Source organism: Mus caroli, chromosome 8, assembly GCF_900094665.2.
Source record: "Mus caroli chromosome 8, CAROLI_EIJ_v1.1, whole genome shotgun sequence".
In the NCBI taxonomy this organism is placed as follows: Eukaryota; Metazoa; Chordata; class Mammalia; order Rodentia; family Muridae; genus Mus; species Mus caroli.
Window position 1 is genome coordinate 61,602,372 of NC_034577.1, and position 19,823 is coordinate 61,622,194.

The 19,823-nt window shown below is 40.2% G+C and overlaps 1 protein-coding gene across 1 annotated transcript in view; it reads right to left on the reverse strand.

Moving 5' to 3' along the window:
- The window catches only part of LOC110300662 (zinc finger protein 431-like), a 21,370-nt gene extending 1,891 nt beyond the window's left edge, over positions 1 to 19,479 (reverse strand). The window contains 4 exon segments of the mRNA XM_029480855.1: positions 60 to 969; positions 2,151 to 2,211; positions 2,399 to 2,525; positions 19,383 to 19,479. Coding sequence (XP_029336715.1) covers positions 60 to 969; positions 2,151 to 2,211; positions 2,399 to 2,525; positions 19,383 to 19,385 — 1,101 coding nt within the window. The 5' untranslated portion in view covers positions 19,386 to 19,479.
- Between the last annotated feature and the right edge of the window lie 344 nt (positions 19,480 to 19,823).

A 19,823-nucleotide genomic window follows, 5' to 3' on the forward strand; every position in this document is an offset into this window, starting at 1 on the left:
GCTCTGCCGCACTGATTACATTCATAGGGTTTCTCTCCAGTATGAGCTCTTCCATGAACTTTAAGATGACTGTGATATGCAAAGGCTTTACCACATTGATTACATACATACGGTTTCTCTCCAGTATGAACTCTTTCATGAATTTGAAGATAAATCTGTTGTTCAAAGGCTTTACCACATTGATTACATTCATAGGCTTTCTCTCCGGTATGAGTTTTTTCATGTTTCTGGAGATAACTCTGATGTGCAAAGGCTTTACCACATTGATTACATTCATAAGGTTTCTCTCCAGTATGAATTCTTTCATGATTTTGAAGACCACTGCTCTGTGCAAAGGCTTTACCACACTGATTACACTCATAGGGTTTCTCTCCGATATGTGTTCTTCTATGTTTTATGAGATATCTGGGCAGTGCAAAGCCTTTACCACATTGGTTACAGTCATAGGGTTTCTCTCCTGTATGTAGTCTTTTATGTCTTTGAAAATTACTACGTTTTGAAAATACTTTATCACATTGACTGCATTTATAGTGTTTCTGTACAATATATGTTCTTTTATGCTTATGGAGATAACCCTGATGTGAAAAGTCTATACCACTTTGCTTAGACTCATAGGTTGTATCTCTAGTATGATCTTTTTCATGTTTTTGAAGACTGCTGCAACAGGCAAAGGCTTTACAACATTGCTTACATTCATAGAGTTTCTGTCCATGATGTGTCCTTGTATGTATTTGGAGATGACTCTGTTGTGAAAAAGCTTTACCACATTCATTACATTCATATAGTCTCTCTTCAGTATGATTTTTTTCAGGATTTTGAAGAGTACTGTGATTATTACATTGATTACATTCACAGGATTCCTCTCCAGCATGAATTCTTTCATGACTTTGAAGATGACTGTGACATGCAAAAACTTTACCACATTGTCTATATTCATAGAGTTTATCTCCAGGGTGACTTCTTTCTTGCCTGCAAAGATAAATGGCATATGCAAACATTTTATGATATTGATTATACTGATGAATCTTTTTATCTCTATGATTTACTTTTACAATTTAGTTTAATTACAGAAAAGAATCAGATCTTAAGGTTTTATCACATTGTTTACAGTCATAGGGTCCCTCTTCATTATGTATACATTTATGTTTTTGAAGATATCTGGGATGGTTAGAGTTTTTAGTACATGGTTCACACTTATAGCAAGCATCTTTTTTCCATTTGAGTGCTTTCCTATCTTTGAAGACAACTGGAAGAACTCAGATTTACTACAGTCATGGCATTCATAATAATTTCCTATACTGAGAGCCAAACTACATTTGCAAAGTGAACCAGGACAAATAAATGAGTGTCTATATTCCTCCTCACAGAACATTTATGCACTCTGAATTTGGGAACGAATTCCCAATGAAGTTGGAAACACAATGGTAAACTTACATCATATTCAAAGTCTACTCGAAGTGGTACTACTAAGTCTCTCCTAATACTTCTGGGAGTAAAAGGGGCACATTGCATCTTTCCATGTCCATTATGCTCCCTTATATCTAATGCAACATATGATATGTATATTAAAGCAAGAATAACAAAAGGCTTTCACATTGGATTCATACAAGTTTAAATTTATTGCTTATCATAATGATGTAATATAAGGATAGAGTTTTCTTCACAAGAACCTTGTTGATTTTCATAAACTGCCCTTCTCACTAACTATAAGTATATAAGTGTATATATATGTGTATAAGTATATATGGTAAATAACTATAAGTATATAAGTAATGTGAGCTTCACTATAAACTATTTGCTTATTAGATGGTTTTGGATCATCTAGTCTATGTGTATGCCCTTTGTGATACCTGAGTGGTATCAAACTAAATGAATTTGGCAGTTCTACAAAGTAATTCTTGTGGGGCTATTATTCAAAAGATAATAGCTTCTAAGGCATGCTTCCTTTCCTTGTTTCTTAAAGAAATGCCTTAAAAACATGGATTAGCTACCTGACCCTAAGGCATATGATATTATGAGAATCTTCTATTCATTAATATACAAAAACCTGTGCTTTATGCTGTTCTTTACCTTAAAATTTCCAGGGCACATTAAAATTTCTTCAGAGGTACATACAAATGTTTAAGTTTCAGTTAACACATGAAACTCACCTTCCATGTATTCTAGAATTTTGACAATGTTCTTCAATATTGTGTTCTTCCCATTTGTATCCTAAAACATATTATCAGAAAATGTATCATATATTTGAAATTATACAAAAGTTAAGTTACTGTCATCAGTGAACCTTAAGACATACCAGAAATATTTACTATATTCTCCACTTTCACAATCAAAAACTACAGAAGATAAGAAAAACTTTTCCTCATACTTTAATAAGTGACAGAAAATCTAGTCTTACCTATAGCAGTGAGGTTCCTGTAGGTCTCCAGGATAACATCTTTGTAGAGCCTCTTTTGGGAAAGATCCAACAAGACCCATTCTTCCTGAGTGAAGTTTATGTGCACATCATCATAGGTCACTGCATCCTAAAATATGCCACACTTGTGAACAACAGAAAGCATAATACTGACAACATTGTAATTGTACACTTCTTTACCAATATATTGATCTAATTATGGTGTTTTTCACACTCAATCTATGACATGGACATTCTAATGTAATCACCAAGTCATTTTAGAAGGAAACTGAAGAGACGCTTCACCCTGGTCATTAAACAAAGAGATCAGTAATACTGAGTACATTTTAGAGAAATCGCATGAATGATTAATAAGTACAAAAGAAAATGGGCAAGCAGGTCTGTCTCATGCATTTAACCCTAGTACTCAGAAAGCAGAGACAGATGGATCTCACTGAGTGGAAGGCCTGGCCTATAGAATGAATCCAAGACAGATATAGGTAAATGTTCAGACTCTTTCCCTGGCAAAAAAGCCCAACAAAATAAACAAACAAGGGAGACAAAAACTCTGAAGGTCTCACTATTCACCTCACAGAAGTGTAAAGTGTCACAACTCAAACTATGAGATTACTAAGATCTTAGTAAAGGAGAATGCATGTTTACACAGATAGCGATGGATGATGAAAATTTAAGCACTGTATACTTAGATCATACATAAAAAAAAAAAACTGAGCAAGATAGATGGCTCAGGAGTTAAGATTACTTGCTGGTCTTATAAAGGAAATCAGTTCAATTGTCAGTATTTACATTAGGCTCACAGATATCAATACTCCAAGGTCAGAGGTTATGAGGCCATCTTCTGAGTACTGTAAATGCCAGACACACAACATGTTGTGTCTATGCATACAAGCCAAACACTCATATTCATTAATACAATCAAAACACATAAAAGGTAAGAAAAATGTCATGCACCTTCAATCCAATGACTTAGGAGGCTCAGGTGATATTAATACCATGAATATATATATCACTCTGTGAGAGAGAATATACCCTCTGTCCAAGTTCAAATTTTAAGATGTAGATGAAGCTCAACACAATAGCATATGCTTGACACCTACAAAAACCTCCACTCCAGGGCTATCAGCCAATAATAGAAAACAGAAAGTCAGTTATATTGGATGGACCTCACCTTTAATCCCAGCACGTGGGAGGCGGAATCAGACAGATCAAGATGAACTGAATCTCAAGAGCTAATGTCAGGACAGCCAAAGCAACACAGAGAAAACTTGTCCTCAAAAACTAAACCGAAAATAATAAAATTATATATATCAGGCTAGCAAATGGCTTATCAATGAAAAGCCAATATTTCTTCTCTATCTTATGTTATTTAGCAATACTGTGCATGTTAAAGGCATAGCACTATGTGGTAAAAGCTGGCTAATCAGATTTCAACTATAAGAATGTAGGCACAATTAATTGATAATGGGGAAAGGCTATAGACATTCTAATCTCAACCCCAACGGGAAACTTCCACCCGCAAGGCTCTGCTTACTCAAGACTCCATATGCACTCCAAAGCCAGCAACCAATGAGAGACAAGTGTTCAAGTACATTATTCTATCTGGGAGGTTTTTCATTGAATATACTACTACTGATCCAGGTCACTATGTGCGAGGATCCCAATAAGAACCCCAACCAAATGTTCAGTCTCTTCTGACAGACAGACAGACAGACAGAAATTTTTTGACTATGATATCTTCTAAAATTAGGAAACCAGTTATATATTTTGAAAATACAACAACATATTACACATTCCCATTTGAAAATAGAAAAAAGATTTGACAAAGGCAAGACCGAAACCCAGCAAGGCAAACCCCAAGTCCTAGAGCTCTGCCTCAGACACATGGGGCTAAAGTTTTAAAAGATTTACATGGCTCTATCCCTGAAACTTCTCATCTCTGTCACCTCTGAATCTGCTTGCATGCCCCTCTCTCTTTCTCCCTCTCTCCCCGCCTCTGTCTCTCCCTCTCTCCTCCTCTCCCTTTGTCCCCCTCCCCCCTCCCCCTTGCTCTTCCACCCACTATGTCATATATCTTATAGCTCAGGTATCTCAAGATCTTGTGGGCTCAAGATGCAAAGCAGGCATCATGTTCACCGCTTCATGCATTGAGCTTACACTCTTCTCACTGAGGCCCTGATTCTGCCAAACATAGTTGAGTACAACAGGGATGAACTGAAACCACAGAGGAAAAATTCATGACCTTTAAACTTTGCAACTTTCTTGTTTCCAGAACCAGAACAACAGAGGTGATCCTGTCAAGTTTGGCTTCGAGATTGGGATGGACCCTGCCACACTTGGACCACAGTTGTAGCAGATTCTGAATGAAGTTGCTTCTTGGGACTAGATATCCCTTTGCCCGTTCCTTTCATAAATGTTTAGCTGAATAGAGTCTTACCATTAGGGTACCATTACTAAGCTTCCAATTCAATGGAAAGAGTCTTCTCTTTAATGGTGCAATTTTCCTTGAATATTCCTGCCTTTGTTTTAGCATTTGAATGCCATCTGAAACTACTTAGCAGTATTTTTCTGTACAAATCACAGACTTGTTCTATCTTTACACACCACTTGTGTTACTTTTTGCTGCAAACATGCATGAGTCTTCAGTAACAACTATACACTAATATAAGTATTTTATCTAAGAAATCAGTCTTTTTTTCTATCATACTCATTTGTACAGTGCATGGGCACAATAAGAAAGAGTTTGAAGGCAAATATCACACAAAAACCTGTAGTTTAATTTTTCATGGACCCTATTTGCCACTGAAATCCTACGACATCAACCTCCACTCTCTGTACTACTCTAGAAACTCCCTTTTCCTAGGTATACCAGAATAACGGATTAACCTCTGCACACAGATTCTGATAGCTTTTGCCTTCTAAAGTAGTAATATTTTCCACATTCCTCCAAATCACTGTACTTCACAGCAACAAAATCACTTATGAGGTAGGAGTTTTTGTTCTATCTTGCTTCTCTGCTCCTAAGATTAAATCCTCTACCCCAAAGCAACTCAGGTAATGAATAGGTTTCTTTTGGGGGGGGGGCTGATACTGCCAGATCACAATCCACCGTTGTGGAAGCTTAGGATATAAATTCAAGGTAGAAACTGAAGGCAAAACCCAGGAGTTTTGGTCATCTCTATTCCTTGCTCACTGCTGCATGCTCATTCTTATTCAGACCAGCCATAGTAGTTTAGGGATACTGACACCTGCTGAGAGCTTTTGGTGCTGCTTCTAGGAATTTGGCATTTGTCACTGGGCTCAGACAAGGATGTAGGCTCAGTAAGAACATTAGAAACAGTGACCATGGGGCTTTGTTTACTGCTTTGCTAAATTATTCCCTGTGTGATCTCTTGCCTTGCTACTCTGCTTGTTACCTTGTGTCGTCTCTTGGCTTACTACTTGGCTTGATTACTCTCTCTTGGCTTACTACTCGGCTTGATTACTCTCTCGTGAAATCTCCTTGTTTACTACTACTTCACTTGATTACTTTGTCTTTGATCTAAGCACTGACCTTGTTTCTTGGATATACCTAGAATGATATAAAAGCAGACTTGAGAAAAATTAAGCTGTTTCAGCCTCAGTTCTGGCTGGGGTCATGTTATAATTTTGCCTAATTGTTTTTCTTCCTTTTCAATTCTCCCTCCCTCCTTCCCTTGTGACCCTGTTAACTGACTGAGATGGCTTGGTCAGACACCTTAAGTGGAAGACCCTTCCCATACCAATCATCAATCAACAAAATGTCTCAAAGACATAGCAACCAGCCATTCTCATCTGGACATGCCCTCAACTGATATTTCCTAAGATAACTCTAGGTTATGTCTTATTGACAGTTGAAGCTAATCAGGACACAGAGAAAATAATGTGTGTGTATATATATGTGTATGTGTGTGTGTGTGTATACACATACATACACACACAGTTTTTTAAAAAACTTCAAAAATCTAAGACCAATGTGTTAACCATTGCTGAAATAAATATTTAATAAATAAATTTCATCAGCAGGTTCGCTACCCACCTCAATGGTTTGTGTTCCTGAATGAAAGACACATTAATATGCCTTAGGCAGCACAATAGCTGGACAGTACTGCCTAATCTTCATTATTTCCAGCTGATAACTTTGAATTACTACTTACTAAATTCGGTGTTCTATCATGGCTGCTCTGGACCTAGAGGGCTGGCCAACTGGGTCGCACTTTCCCGGCTCCTTCACATGGTGGCCATGCCTCTCAGTCCCGTACTGTTCTTGAGCATGGCATCTCTCCTCTCCTCCACACTCTCCCAGCATGGAGCTTCTCTGTTCTCCTTCCTCCTCCTCCAGGTCCTAAAACTGAGAATCCTAAACCCGCTCTGTCTGTTCTCCCCAGTTATTGGCTGCTGGCATTTTTACCTAAAGAAAGATTATATCATTGGCATTGTACACCTAAAGCAAACTGTTTTGTTATAATTGCTTTATAAGTTATAAAGACTATAAACACATTTATCAGCATTTTCATGTGTATGCTTGTGTGTGTCAGCTGTGTGTTCACAGGCGACACGTCAGAGACACAGAGTGTAAGATCCCTTGGCTCTGGAGGAGTAGGTAGTTATTAGCTTCCCAATTCAGATGTTGAGATCTGAACTCAGGTCACTCCCAACAAGAATAAGTGCTGAGAAACTTACCCAAACCCTACAGTATATTCTACCCAATAAACTAAATGTCTTTCATAAGTGAACAACAATAACAAACCTAAATAAAGAAAGAGGTAAATAAACAATCCTTGCTTATATTTTATTAATGACATCATGATTAAGATGTAGTATATGGTGAATTTACCACATAAATTGAATACAATACAAAGAAATTCCAAACAACTTGTAGTAAGAAAGCTGATGTCAAAGCCGCATGCAAAGCAGAAAACATAATGCTCAATATGCTTATAAAGAAATAGTATACACATTGTATCAATGTGATTTCTATACTTATGACAGAGATACAACAATCAAGAATTATACAATATTTGTGAAAGAATAAAGGGATGGAGAGAAAAAGCCATGAACAAAAGCAGAAAAATACAGTCAAGTTTTAATTAAAAGACCTAAGGAAACTCATGCAGGAAAAATGACTTTGATCAATATTACTCAACTTCTGATGATTCTACGTTAAATAATGGTTAGCCATCACCTTGAAGACTTCACCAACTCTCTTCCTAACCACAGTCTTCAGCTGCTAGAAAACCAGACAGGCTACCCACCCTAACCCCATACCTCTGCCCCCTGTTCCACCACCTCAGGGCCCTTAACTTGGACAGACATTACTTGCTGAACCTGAGTCCTGAAATGTCCAGACTCTAACATAGGTGGGAGATACCCTTCTGGACTAGAGGCCACACAGAACTCCTGTCCTCAACTTGGGTCAAAACCTCATGCTCAAATATAGACCACATAGGTCAGAGAACAAGAGAAGAAACAGATAAAATACCTATCCAACACTGAAAAATCCATAAATGAACACCTAAATCAATAATCACCCAAAACCCAGATGCCTAAATATCAGTGTAACAATACAATTAACAGCCAGAGAAATATGTCACCAGCCATTGTTGCACATAATTTTAAAAATGCATGCTTCCTCCTTTTCCTAGTGCTGTGGTCCCAGCTTAGCTCAGAGACCATGCTCCCTCCAGCCTGCCACTGGCTACCTCTTCTTCCCAGCTAGCTTTACCAAGCCACCCAGTCTTCTCCTGCCCACCTTAAGAAAAACTCAGCAGGGCATGGTGGGCATGCCTTTAATCCCAGCACTTGGGAGGCAGAGGCAGGTGAATTTCTGAGTTGGAGGCCAGCCTGGTCTACAGAGTGAGTTCCAGGACAGCCAGGGATACACAGAGAAACCCTGTCTCAAAAAACTCAAAACAACAACAACAACAACAACAAAACCAACCCACTCTAGACTGCTTTATTATTTTAAAACTTACCAGATAACACAATTGCTAGGGGGAGGAGCTGATACTAAAATCTGGTTCCCTAATTGGTTCTTGGTTTGGTCAATAAAGAAGGCAGAAGCCAATTGCTGGGTGAAGTAAAGGTGGGGTTTCCAGGTCTGAGGAAGAGAACGGATGCAGGAAAAGAGAAGGCTTTGGAGTGGGAGGCATGCAACAGATGGTGCACAACATGGAAGGTAAGGATCCACTATTAATTTAGAATTCTTGGATGGATCATACACAGTGATATAAGTCTAGGAAGAGGTAAAATTGGTTTCTCAGTGAGCAGAGAGAGTGAGTTACATGGTGGCTCCAGCATGCAGGAAACTTAAAGGAACACAAGGGAAGCCTGAGGTCAAAGATGCTGGGATCCCCTGTTGTGAAAAGAGACAGGATGGCTGCTCTAAGGCAGAGAGCAAGACAGTAAAAGCTGCCTGCTTCCTACAAGGGAGTAATCATAGGATAGAATTTTAAAGTTTTGTTTAATTGTTTTTAAAGACAAAAGAGAATGCAGATTTTTGAGAGAACAGATGCAAGCATCATCAAAAGCACACAAAAAACCAAAGAGAGATTTCATATGTTAAAGATTAGATACACTGGTCAAGAAATATATTAAATCTAAAATAATTCCTGACACACACACACAAATCCAGAAAATCTGGGACACCATGAAAAGTCTAAACCTAAGGATAATAGGAACAGAGGAAGAATACCAACCCAAAGGCACAGAAAATATTTTAAACAAAAATTTCATAACCAAAGAAAGAGAAGCCTATTAATGTATATATAAGAAGCATACAGAACACCAAACTGATTGAACCAGAAAAGACTATTTCTTCACCACATAATAATCAAAACACTAACACAGAGAACCAAGAAAGAATATTGAAAGCTTCAAGAGAATAGGAGAGGTGGAGCAGCTGGGACAGGATCCTTCCTGTCTCCATCTGAACCCAGGAGCTGGGGCTGTTCCACTAGCGCTCTGTGCATGGGCCCTGCCAGGGTGAGCTGATCTCCCAGAAGTGCTGACACAGGCTTACAAGCCCACAGGAGGGGCAAGCTCAAGCCAGAGACAGCAAGACCTACTAACACCAGAGATAGCCAGATGAAGAAAGGAAAGTGCAAGAACTTTACCAACAAAAACCAAAGCTACATGGCATCATCAGAACACAGTTCTCTCACAACAGTAAGTCCTGGATAACCCAACACACACAAAAAGCAAGATTTGGATTTAAAATCACATCTCATGATGTTGATTGAGGACTTTAAAAAGGATAAGTACCTCCCTAAATGAAATACAGGAGAATACAGGTAAACAGCTAAAAGCCCTTAATGACAAAACACAAAAATACCTTAAAGAATTACAGGTAAACACAACCAAAAGGTGAAAGAACTGAACAAAACCATCCAGAATCTAGAAATGGGAAAAGAAACAATAAAGAAATCACAAAGGGAGACAACCCTGGAGTTAGAAAATCTAGGAAGTTATAGGAGTTATAAATGCGAGAATCAGCAACAAAGTACAAGAGACAGAAGAGAGAATCTCATGTGCAGAAGATACCATACACTGAAACAACAGTCAAAGAAAATGCAAAATGCAAAAGGCTCCTAAGCCAAAACATCCAGGAAATCCAGGACAAAATGAGAAGACCAAACCTAAAGATAATAGATATAGAAGAGAGTGAAGATTCCCAACTTAAAGGGCCAGTAAATATCTTCAACAAAATTATAGAAGAAAACTTCCTTAAAGAAAGAGATGCACATAAACATAGAAGAAGCCTACAGAACTCCAAATAGATTGGACCAGAAAAGAAATTTTTCCTGTCACATAATAATCAAAACACCAAATACACTAAACAAAGAAAGAATATTAAAAGCATTAAGAGAAAAAGTTCAAGTAACATATAAAGGCAAATCTATCCGAATTATACCAGACTTCTCATCAGAGACTATGAAAGCCTGAAGATCCTGAGCAGATGTCATACAGACCCTAAGAGAACACAAATGCCATCCCAGGCTACTATATCCAGCAAAACTCTCAATTAGCATAGATGGAGAAACCAAGGTATTCCATGACAAAGACAAATGTACACAATATCTTTCCACAAATCCATCCCCTCAAAGGATAATAAATGGAAAACTCCAACACAAGAGGATAAACTACTCCCTAGAAATAGCAAGAAAATAATCTTTTAATAAACCAAAAAGAAGATAGCCACATAAACATAACTCTACCTCAACAACAAAAATATGTGAAGCAACAATCACTTTTCCTTAATAGCTCTTAATATCAATGGACTCAATTCCCCAATAAAAACACATAGACTAACAGACTGGATAAGTAAACAAGACCCAACATTTTGCTGCATACAGGAAGCCCAGCTCAGTGACAAAGACAGACACTACCTCAGAATAAAAGGCTGGAAAACAATTTTCTAAGCAAATGGTCCCAAGGAACAAGCTGGAGTAGCCATTCTAATATCAAATAAAATCGAATTTTAACCTAAAGTTATCTAAAAAGATAAGGAGGGACACTTCATTCCCATCAAAGGTAAAATCTACCAAGATGAACCCTTAATTCTGAACATCTGTGCTCCAAATGCAAGGGGACCCACATTCATAAAAGAAACTTTGCTGCTGGGCAATGGTGACACATACCATTAATTGGGAGGCAGAGGCAGGCAAATCTCTGAGTTCAAGGCCAGCCTGGTCTACAGAGTGAGTTCCAGGACAGCCAGAGCTATACAGAGAAATCCTGTATCGAAAAACCAAAAAACAAACAAACAAACAACCCCCCCAAGAAAACCCCACCCCCCAAAAAACAAAACAAAACAAAACAACAACAAACAAAACAAAACAAAAAAAAGAAAAGAAAAGAAAGAACCTTTGCTAAAGTTCAAAGCAGATATTGCACCTCACACAATAATAGTGGGAGACCTCAACACCCAGCTATACCACTACTGGGCATATACCCAAAAGATGCTCCAACATGTAATAAGGACACATGCTTCACTATGTTCATAGCAGCCTTATTTGTAATAGCCAGAAGCTAGAAAGAACCCTCAACAGAGGAATGGATACAGAAAATGTGGTACACTTACACAATGGAGTACTACTCAGCTATTGAAAACGATGAACTCATGAAGTCCTTAGAGGCAAATGGATGGAACTAGAAAATACCATCCTAAGTGAGGTCACCCAATCACAAAAGAACACACATGATATGCACTCACTGATAAGTGGATATTAGCCCAGAAGTTCAGAATACCCAAGATACAATTCACAGATCAAATGAAGCTCAAGAAAAAGGAAGACCACAGAGTGGTTATTTCCGTCCTTCTTAGAAGGGGGTTCAAAATACCCATGGGAGGAGATACAGAGACAAAGTTTGGAGCAGAAAATGAAGGAAAGGCCATCCAGTGACTGTCATACCTGAGGACTCATCCCATATACAGTTACCAAACCCAGTCACTATTGTGGATGCCAACAAGTGCTTCCTGACAGGAACCTGATGTAGTTGTCCACTGAGAGGCTCTGCCAGTGCCTAACAAATACAGAAGTGGATGCTCACATCCATTGGACTGAGTACAGGGTCCCCAATGGAGGAGCTAGAGAAAGGTCCCAAGGAGCTGAAGGGGTTTTCAGCCCCATAGGAGGAACTATAATATTGACCAACCAGTAGCCCCCAGAGCTCCCAGGGACTGAAAACCACCAACCAAAGAATACATATGGAGGGACTCAAGGCTTCAGTCACATATGTAGCAGAGGATGGCCTTGTGAGACATCAATGAGAAGAGAGGCCCTTGGTCTTGTGAAGGCTCGATTCTCTAGTGTAGGGGAATGCCTGGACAGGAAAGTGGGAGTGGGTGGGTTAATAATCAGGAGAAGGTGGGATAGCTTAGGGCGGGATTTGGAGGGGAAATGAGGAAAGTTGATAAAATTGAAATGTAAATAAAGAAAATATTTAATCATTTAAAAAAAAAGCTTCAAGGGGAAGAGACCAAGTATGACTTCTTAACTGAGACTCTATAGCACAAACAGGCTTGGACAGATGTACTACAGACTCTAAGGAGACCACAGATGCCAGCCAAGATTACTACACCAAGCAAAACTTTTAATCAAATGTTTGGAGACAAAAAGATATTCCACAATAATGTCTAATTTAAACAATATCTATCTACAAATCCAGTCCTACAGAAGATGTTATGAAAACTCCAAACCAACGAAGTTAACCCCATCCATGAAAACACAGGGAATAAATAATCTCACATCAGCAAAACCTAAATAAGAAAAGCACCCCCCACACACACACCCCACAGCTACCACTTCCAACAATAAAAACAGGAATTAACAACCACATGTCATTGATATCTCTCAACATATGTGGCCTCAATTTCCCAATAAAAGACTCAGACTAGCAGAATGAATGTGAAAACAGGATCCATCTTTCTGCTGCACACAAGAAATATCCTTCAACATCAAAGATAGACATTAGCTAAGAATAAAAGATTGGCCTTGAACTCAGAAATATGCCTGCCTCAGCCTCCTGAGTTATGGGATTAAAAGCATGAGTCAGCACCAAGATTTTAGGATTTTTAAAAACTGTATATGTGTATTTCTCTGTGACTATTTTGTGTGTGTGTGTGTGTATTCGAATGAACCCAGTGAGGTAAGAACAGATTATCAGTCCTCTGGAGGTGGAGTTGCAAACAGTTGTGAGCCACATGATATGGGTCCTGGGAACTGAAATATGGTCCTTTGGAAGATCATCAAGTGCTCTTAACCACTAAGTCATCTCTCCAGGCCTAGGATTCTAATCAAGTTGCTGAATGATGGCCTCATGATGGCTTTTCTACCAGTTTCTAAACTATTTGTAAAATTTGTAAGACAAACCTGAAAGTGGAACGCAACATTCTGAACTTCTAGAAACCAGACCTTCAGTTTTCTAATCTATCTTCCCACCACACACCAAAAGAGCAATACACATGTGTGCACACAGGATAGTGGTTTTACAAGCACGGCATCATCTCATAGCCAGGGTTATAGAGCCTCCTTCTCCATAGGCAATCCATACTCAGGGAGGCACAGATGCCAAGCGCCACTATTCAGGTTGGCACATGGACCAACAGAACCACAGTTTGGATCACTGTCCATCCTAGGCTCACAAGCACTGACATCTCAGTTAGCTTGATTTCCCCTGAACTGGGGAGAGTGGCCCCCAGACTCACCATTGTACAGATGGTATTCCCCAATACAGCTCCCCACAACAGCATCAAAGGAGAATACTGGAAGGAACCCGCAAGCTACCTTCCACTGGTGTTTCTTTCTGGCAGGCCTTCTCAGAATCTCTCATTAGCTAGAGACACCTAGCTAGGCAGCATCTCCCCTACTGGGTGAGTAGAGATCAATGATTCAGACAACACAGACCTTCCTCGTTCTATCCTTTCACCCTAAAGGATGACAAAGGCCCATTCTGGAAAATTTGTATTTTAGTATAAAAATTCATCTAGTCTCCCAGAGCACTTCCTGTTATTCTCCCAAGACATGGGGACTCTTGTGTGCACTTTCCATTTCATACTCAATGTGCAATAGAGCCATCCTTGGCCAGACAGCTGGGAAGTTCTGCAGACACATTTAGATCAAATTCAAACAATAACAATGATTCAATGAAAAAGAGGCCAAGGATCCTTAGGATTCATATAGTAAAACTGACCATCTTATCAAAAGCAATCTACAGATTCATTACAAGTCCCATCAAAATTTCAACACAATTCTTTACAGATTTTAAAAGAACAATTCTCAACTTTATATGGAAAAACAACAAACAAACACGAAAAGCTGAAACAATCCTGAACAATGAAAGAACTTCTGGAGGTATCATAATCTTTGACTTCAAGCTGTACTACACAGCAATAGGAATAAGCACTGCATGGTACTGGCATAGAAACACTCAGGTTGATCAATAGAATTGAATCAAAGACCCAGATAGAAACCCACACATCTACTGACACTTGATTTCTGAAAAAAAAAAAAATAATAACAATAAAGCCCAAACCACAAAATGGAAAAGGGAAAGCAACTTGAACAACTTGTGCTAACTGGAAGTCTGCATGTAGAAGAATTCAAATGGATCCATACTTATCCCCTTCACAAAACTACTCAAGTCTAAGTGGATGAAAGACCTCAACATAAAACCAGATACATGAAATAACAGAATAGAAAGTGGGGAATAACCTTGAACTCATTGGTCTAGGAGACAACTTCCTGAACAGAATACCAATGGTTCAGGCACTAAGATCAACAATTAAGAAATGGGACCTCAAGGAACTGAAAAGCTCCTGTAAATCAAAGGACATCCTCAATGAGACAAAATGACTGCCTAAATATTGGGAAAAGATCTTCACCAACCCATAATTTGACAGAGGGCTAATATCCAAGACATATAAGGAACTCAGGAAGTTAGACACCAACAACCCAAATAAATCAATTTTTAAAATGGGGTAGCCGGGTGGTGGTGGTGCATGCCTTTAATCCCAGCACTTGGGAGGCAGAGGCAGAGGCAGAGGCAGAGGCAGGCAGATTTCTGAGATCGAGGCCAGCCTATAGAGTGAGTTCCAGGACAGCCAGGGCTAAACAGAGAAACCCTGTCTCGAAAAACAAAACAAAAAAACAAAAAAAGGGGGGGGGGGGCTAAAGAGCTAACAGAGAATTCTCAACAGATGAATCTCAAATAGCTGAGAAACACTGAAAGAAATGTTCAAAGTCCTTAATCATCAAAAAAAAAAAAAGGAAACCAGAATGGCTCAGATCAAAAACTCAATGGACAGCACATACTCATGAGGATGTGCAGCAAAGGGAACAATGCCTCCATTTCTGGTGGCAGTGTAAACTTTTAAAACCACTCTAGAAATCAATTCGGCAATTAGATAGTTGGGAATAGTTCTACCTCTATACTTGGCTATACCATTCCTGGGCATATGCCCAAAAGATGCTGCACTATACCACAAAAACACTTGCTCAACTATGTTCATAGCAGCTTTATTCACAGTAGCTATAAACTGGAATCAACATTTTTGCCCCTCAACTGAACAATGGATAAAGAAAAAGTGGTGCATTTACACCATATTAAATACAAGGATATCATTGAATTTGCAGGCAAATGCATGACACTAGAAAATATCATCCTAAGTGAAGTAATTCAAACCCAAACAGACAAGCATGGTATGTCCCCAGTTATAAGTGGACAGTAGTCATAAAGTAAAGGATAACCACACTAAAATCCACAGAACCAAAGAAGCAAAATAACAAGGAGGGTCAAGGGAGGATGGTTCAATCCTTCTCAAAACGGGAAATAAAACAGATATCGAAGGTGGAGGGGAGGAACTGGGTAGAAAAGGGGAGGGGCAGAAGGGGCATCATGAGTAGGGAGAGCAGAGGAGAGAGAACAGAAATCCATGGGGGAGCATAGGGCAGCATCTTTAGGACATGCTAAAGACCTGGGGGTAGGAACTGAATGTTTTGGGGCGACTCTAGCTAAGACACCTTGCAGTGGGGGATATTAACCTGAAGTGGCCACTTCCTGTAGCAAGGTAGTACTCCCAGAGGAGGGATAGGGACACCAAACAACCCATAGAAATCTTTGACTCAAATGAGGGGAAACTGGGAAAGGGGATAATATTTGAAATGAAAATAAATAAAATATCCAATAAAAAGAAAAGAGGAAAAAAAATGTGTCCTGCCTACAAGAAATGCAGGGACATAGAGCAGAGAAAGATGGATTGGCCAACCAATGACTGGCCATAACTGAAATCCACCCCATGCTCCAGTCCCTGACACTATTAATGATACTCTCTTATGCTTGCAGACAGGATCCTAGCACAACTGTCCTCAGAGAGGCTCCACAGAACAGCTGACCAAAGCATATGCAGATACCCACAGCCAAACATTAGATGGATGGAGCTGGAGGGGTTTTGTACAAGAGTTGTGGGAAGGATTGAAGGACCCAAAGAGGACAGGGACTCCAAAGAGGGCCATCAGAGTCAACTAATCTGGAATCTTTGGGGCTTCCAGAGACTGAACCACCAACCAAAGAGGGATCATAGGCTAGACCTAGACACCCTGCAGCAGTGTAGTGTGGTCTTCATACAGGTCTCCCAACAAGTAAAGGGGAGCTGTCCCTAATGCCTATAGATCCTGTTCCCCTAGCTGGGCTGACTTGTCTGGCCTCAGTAGGAGAGGATATGCCTAGTCCTGCAGAGACTTGACAAGGGGGGATGAGGGGAGGGATAGGACATAAGACCCAAGGGAGCCCCCCCTTCTCAGAGAAGAAGGGGATGGGGGGATCTTTGTGATGCAGAACTGGCAAAGAGGTCTGATACTGGGATGCAAAGTGAATGAAAAAATAATAAAAACAAATGAAAATTAAATTTTTAAAAATTTTCCCCAAAAGACAAAAAGAGTCCATGAAATTGAATACAAAGAGGAATATATGGGAGGGAGGAATCAGAATTTAGAAATGATGTAATTACAATTTCAAAAATTATAGTTTAAATGAAAACCAACTTTATGGCATCATGTGCTCCAGCTACTAACAAACTATGTAAGAGCACATCAAGGATTACCAGCAGAGATACTTTAGTAGAGGTTAGTAAAGAGAATTAGAAAGACAAAAGCCTGAAACTGTCTCATCCTTGACCTTGGGAGGGCTTTATTTTCAAAGCCCCTAGAGACATGCCAACCCTTGACTTGATAGGCTATTACAGTCTGTACCAAAGGCCAGACAGAGCACATAGGTCTTGCCACAATCAAACAATCTTTTAATCAATTTTTAAATCAATTTTCTAGGTTGGATATTGGTTTCTTTGGGATTTTCATTTGTTTTGTTTCAAGGTTTTAATTACTGTTATTGCTTTTGTTTGCCGTTGACTGACTGTTTCGCTAAAGCTATACACTGTATATAATTGCTGTGTATGAGTCCTTGTTGAGTGAAATGACTATTTTCATGAATAAAAAAGGAAAAAAAAAAAAAAACCCAAACCCAACCAACCAACCAACCAACCAAAAAAAACCCCTCTGTATTGAGACAGCCCTTTAATTTAAGAATTTAGGAATTTTATTTTAATCAGGTGGAGAGCAAGGCAATTGCTCTGTGGAGCTACAGATGAGGATCAAGACCATCTGAGGCAATATAATAGAGCCTCAGAAACATTGTGTGTGTGTGTGTGTGTGGTTAGGTTGGAGGTACACCTGTTCTAGAATGAATATGCTTTCCCTAGGAGAAATAACTACATGAACTTAAGGCATTAATGAAGGAAAAATTCTTGAAGAATAGCATGCACCCAGCTCTGGAGAATGCTCAAAGAGGAACCAGCCTAGAACAGAGTTTGCATTCTATACATGCTGGGTCAGGCCCCAGGTTATACTTTGAACAATTTAAATAGGGGCAGGAGACTGCAAGTCTAACCACTGAGGCAGATGGAAGATTTATACAGCAAAGATATCCCCAGGACTATTTCTTAAGTACACCAGTATCCTGGAACAGCAGATCATACTGGAGTGACAAGGTCCAGTTGTAGATGAGAAATACTGTGAAAGTAAAAGGAAGACAAGGTAAAAGCTGGGGTGGGGAAGTCTTGCCCAAGCGAAGTCAAGCAACCCCTAAGAAGAACATCTTGTATACTACTTCCAGGAGGAAAATGGAAGGAAATGGGGGCTGCTTCTATGAAGACAACAGAAACAGCCATACAATGGTACAAACACAGAAGGAGGTTAATCAAACAGTGCTGCTGCACAAGGGGACACAGGGTATCTTAAAAGCTTTACTCACAAAGCCCACAGTGGTCATGGGACTGATTGATAACCACAGTTCACTGTGCTGGGAAGACTTGCGTTCTCAAGAACAGAAGAAACCCTACTCCAAGGCCCTGGCCCCAGACCATGACCAACTCCCAAGCATACTCCTGTTTTTGGAGAAGGTGCTTCATTTATAGAGATACCTCAGAGCCATAGGGAAGCTCCCAAGGCTGTTACTGGATCCGCCAAGCACCTATGCTACGTTCCTTCTCCATATATGAGAACCTCAGGGAACGCCTTGCTCGATCAGGCCAGCCCTCAATACAAAGGTGTTTTTTTGTTTTTCAAGTAGCTGTCACACAAGGTCTTCTTGCCTTTCTGGCAAGAACTATGCCTTTCTCAAGAAAAGTGGACCTTTATGTCACACTAGGCCTTAATGTTGGTTGTGACACTGTAATGTCCCTTTGAGCAGCTTGTGAGACACATGCCCTTTAATATAGGCATTAGACCAGTGGTGTGAATCAGAGTTGTCTCCTCTGTTATGGTTGGAGCCAAATGTCTAGACAATCCTGATGAACGAACATGTATCATAGCACCTCATGTCTGACAAACCTGGTTAGCATACTGTGTATTTGGGGATGGGGGTGTTATAGAGGTAGCCCTCCCTTAGCTAAATTCTACTTTGTGTGACTTGCTATCTCTTAAGCATTGGTAAATCCTTTACATCATCAATTCTACTCTTCAACATCACAGCTTAGTGAAGTGCTACTCAATTCATGAGATTCCATTTACAACACCCACAAAATTAACTCCAAATGGGTCGTAGTCCTAAAAGTTCAATAGGAAGTGCACAAATTCTAGACATGCTAGAGAAACTAGAATTTTCCTGAATTTTGCAACCAGCCAGCCGCTGATGCGCCAAAAGCATAGTGAAGCTAAGTACCACCTAGCCCCTACACACAACCCCGGTTCCCAAGGCCGTGCACGGATGCAGCCCAGAGTGAAATTATGCAGAGGCCTCCACGGGGAGCCTGGCAGTTCCAAATTACAAATACCACAAAGGACCTCACCGGGCTACGTCTGGCCACTAGCTCCCACTCAGACCGAGGGAGGGCCCACCACACGGGTTCCCGACGCTCGGCAGCCCACTCGTCCCCAGCCAGTCGCCCCTGGCTCACCATAGCTTGGCCTCCAAGCTTGCGCGAGTACTTTTCTCGGCTCTCAGCAGAGGCACAGAACCGCCAGCACCTACACACTTCAGAAAAGAGCGGAGAGCACGGCGCCCGGAAGAGCCCGCCTCACCTTCTGAGTGGCAGTCCGCCTGGAGGTCCTGATTGGCTAGAGACGCTTGAGTGACAAGAGCCAGAGAATACTGAAGGGGCAAATCGGTGTTTCCTGGCACTGGTTTCACTCCAGGCACAGACCTTTCCCAGATCTGCAGAGATTTCTTTCAACTGCACTTGTCTCCTGCCTCCAACAGCGGACCCTCCTGTCTTTCTACAAAGGCTAGGCACTTCTTCTGCCTGGACCCGAAGAAGCTAGTTTGCTCAGCACACTACATAATGTGCTGTGGAGTGACTCTCCTGTCCCACAGGTAGAAGGAAGTCCACATTATTAAT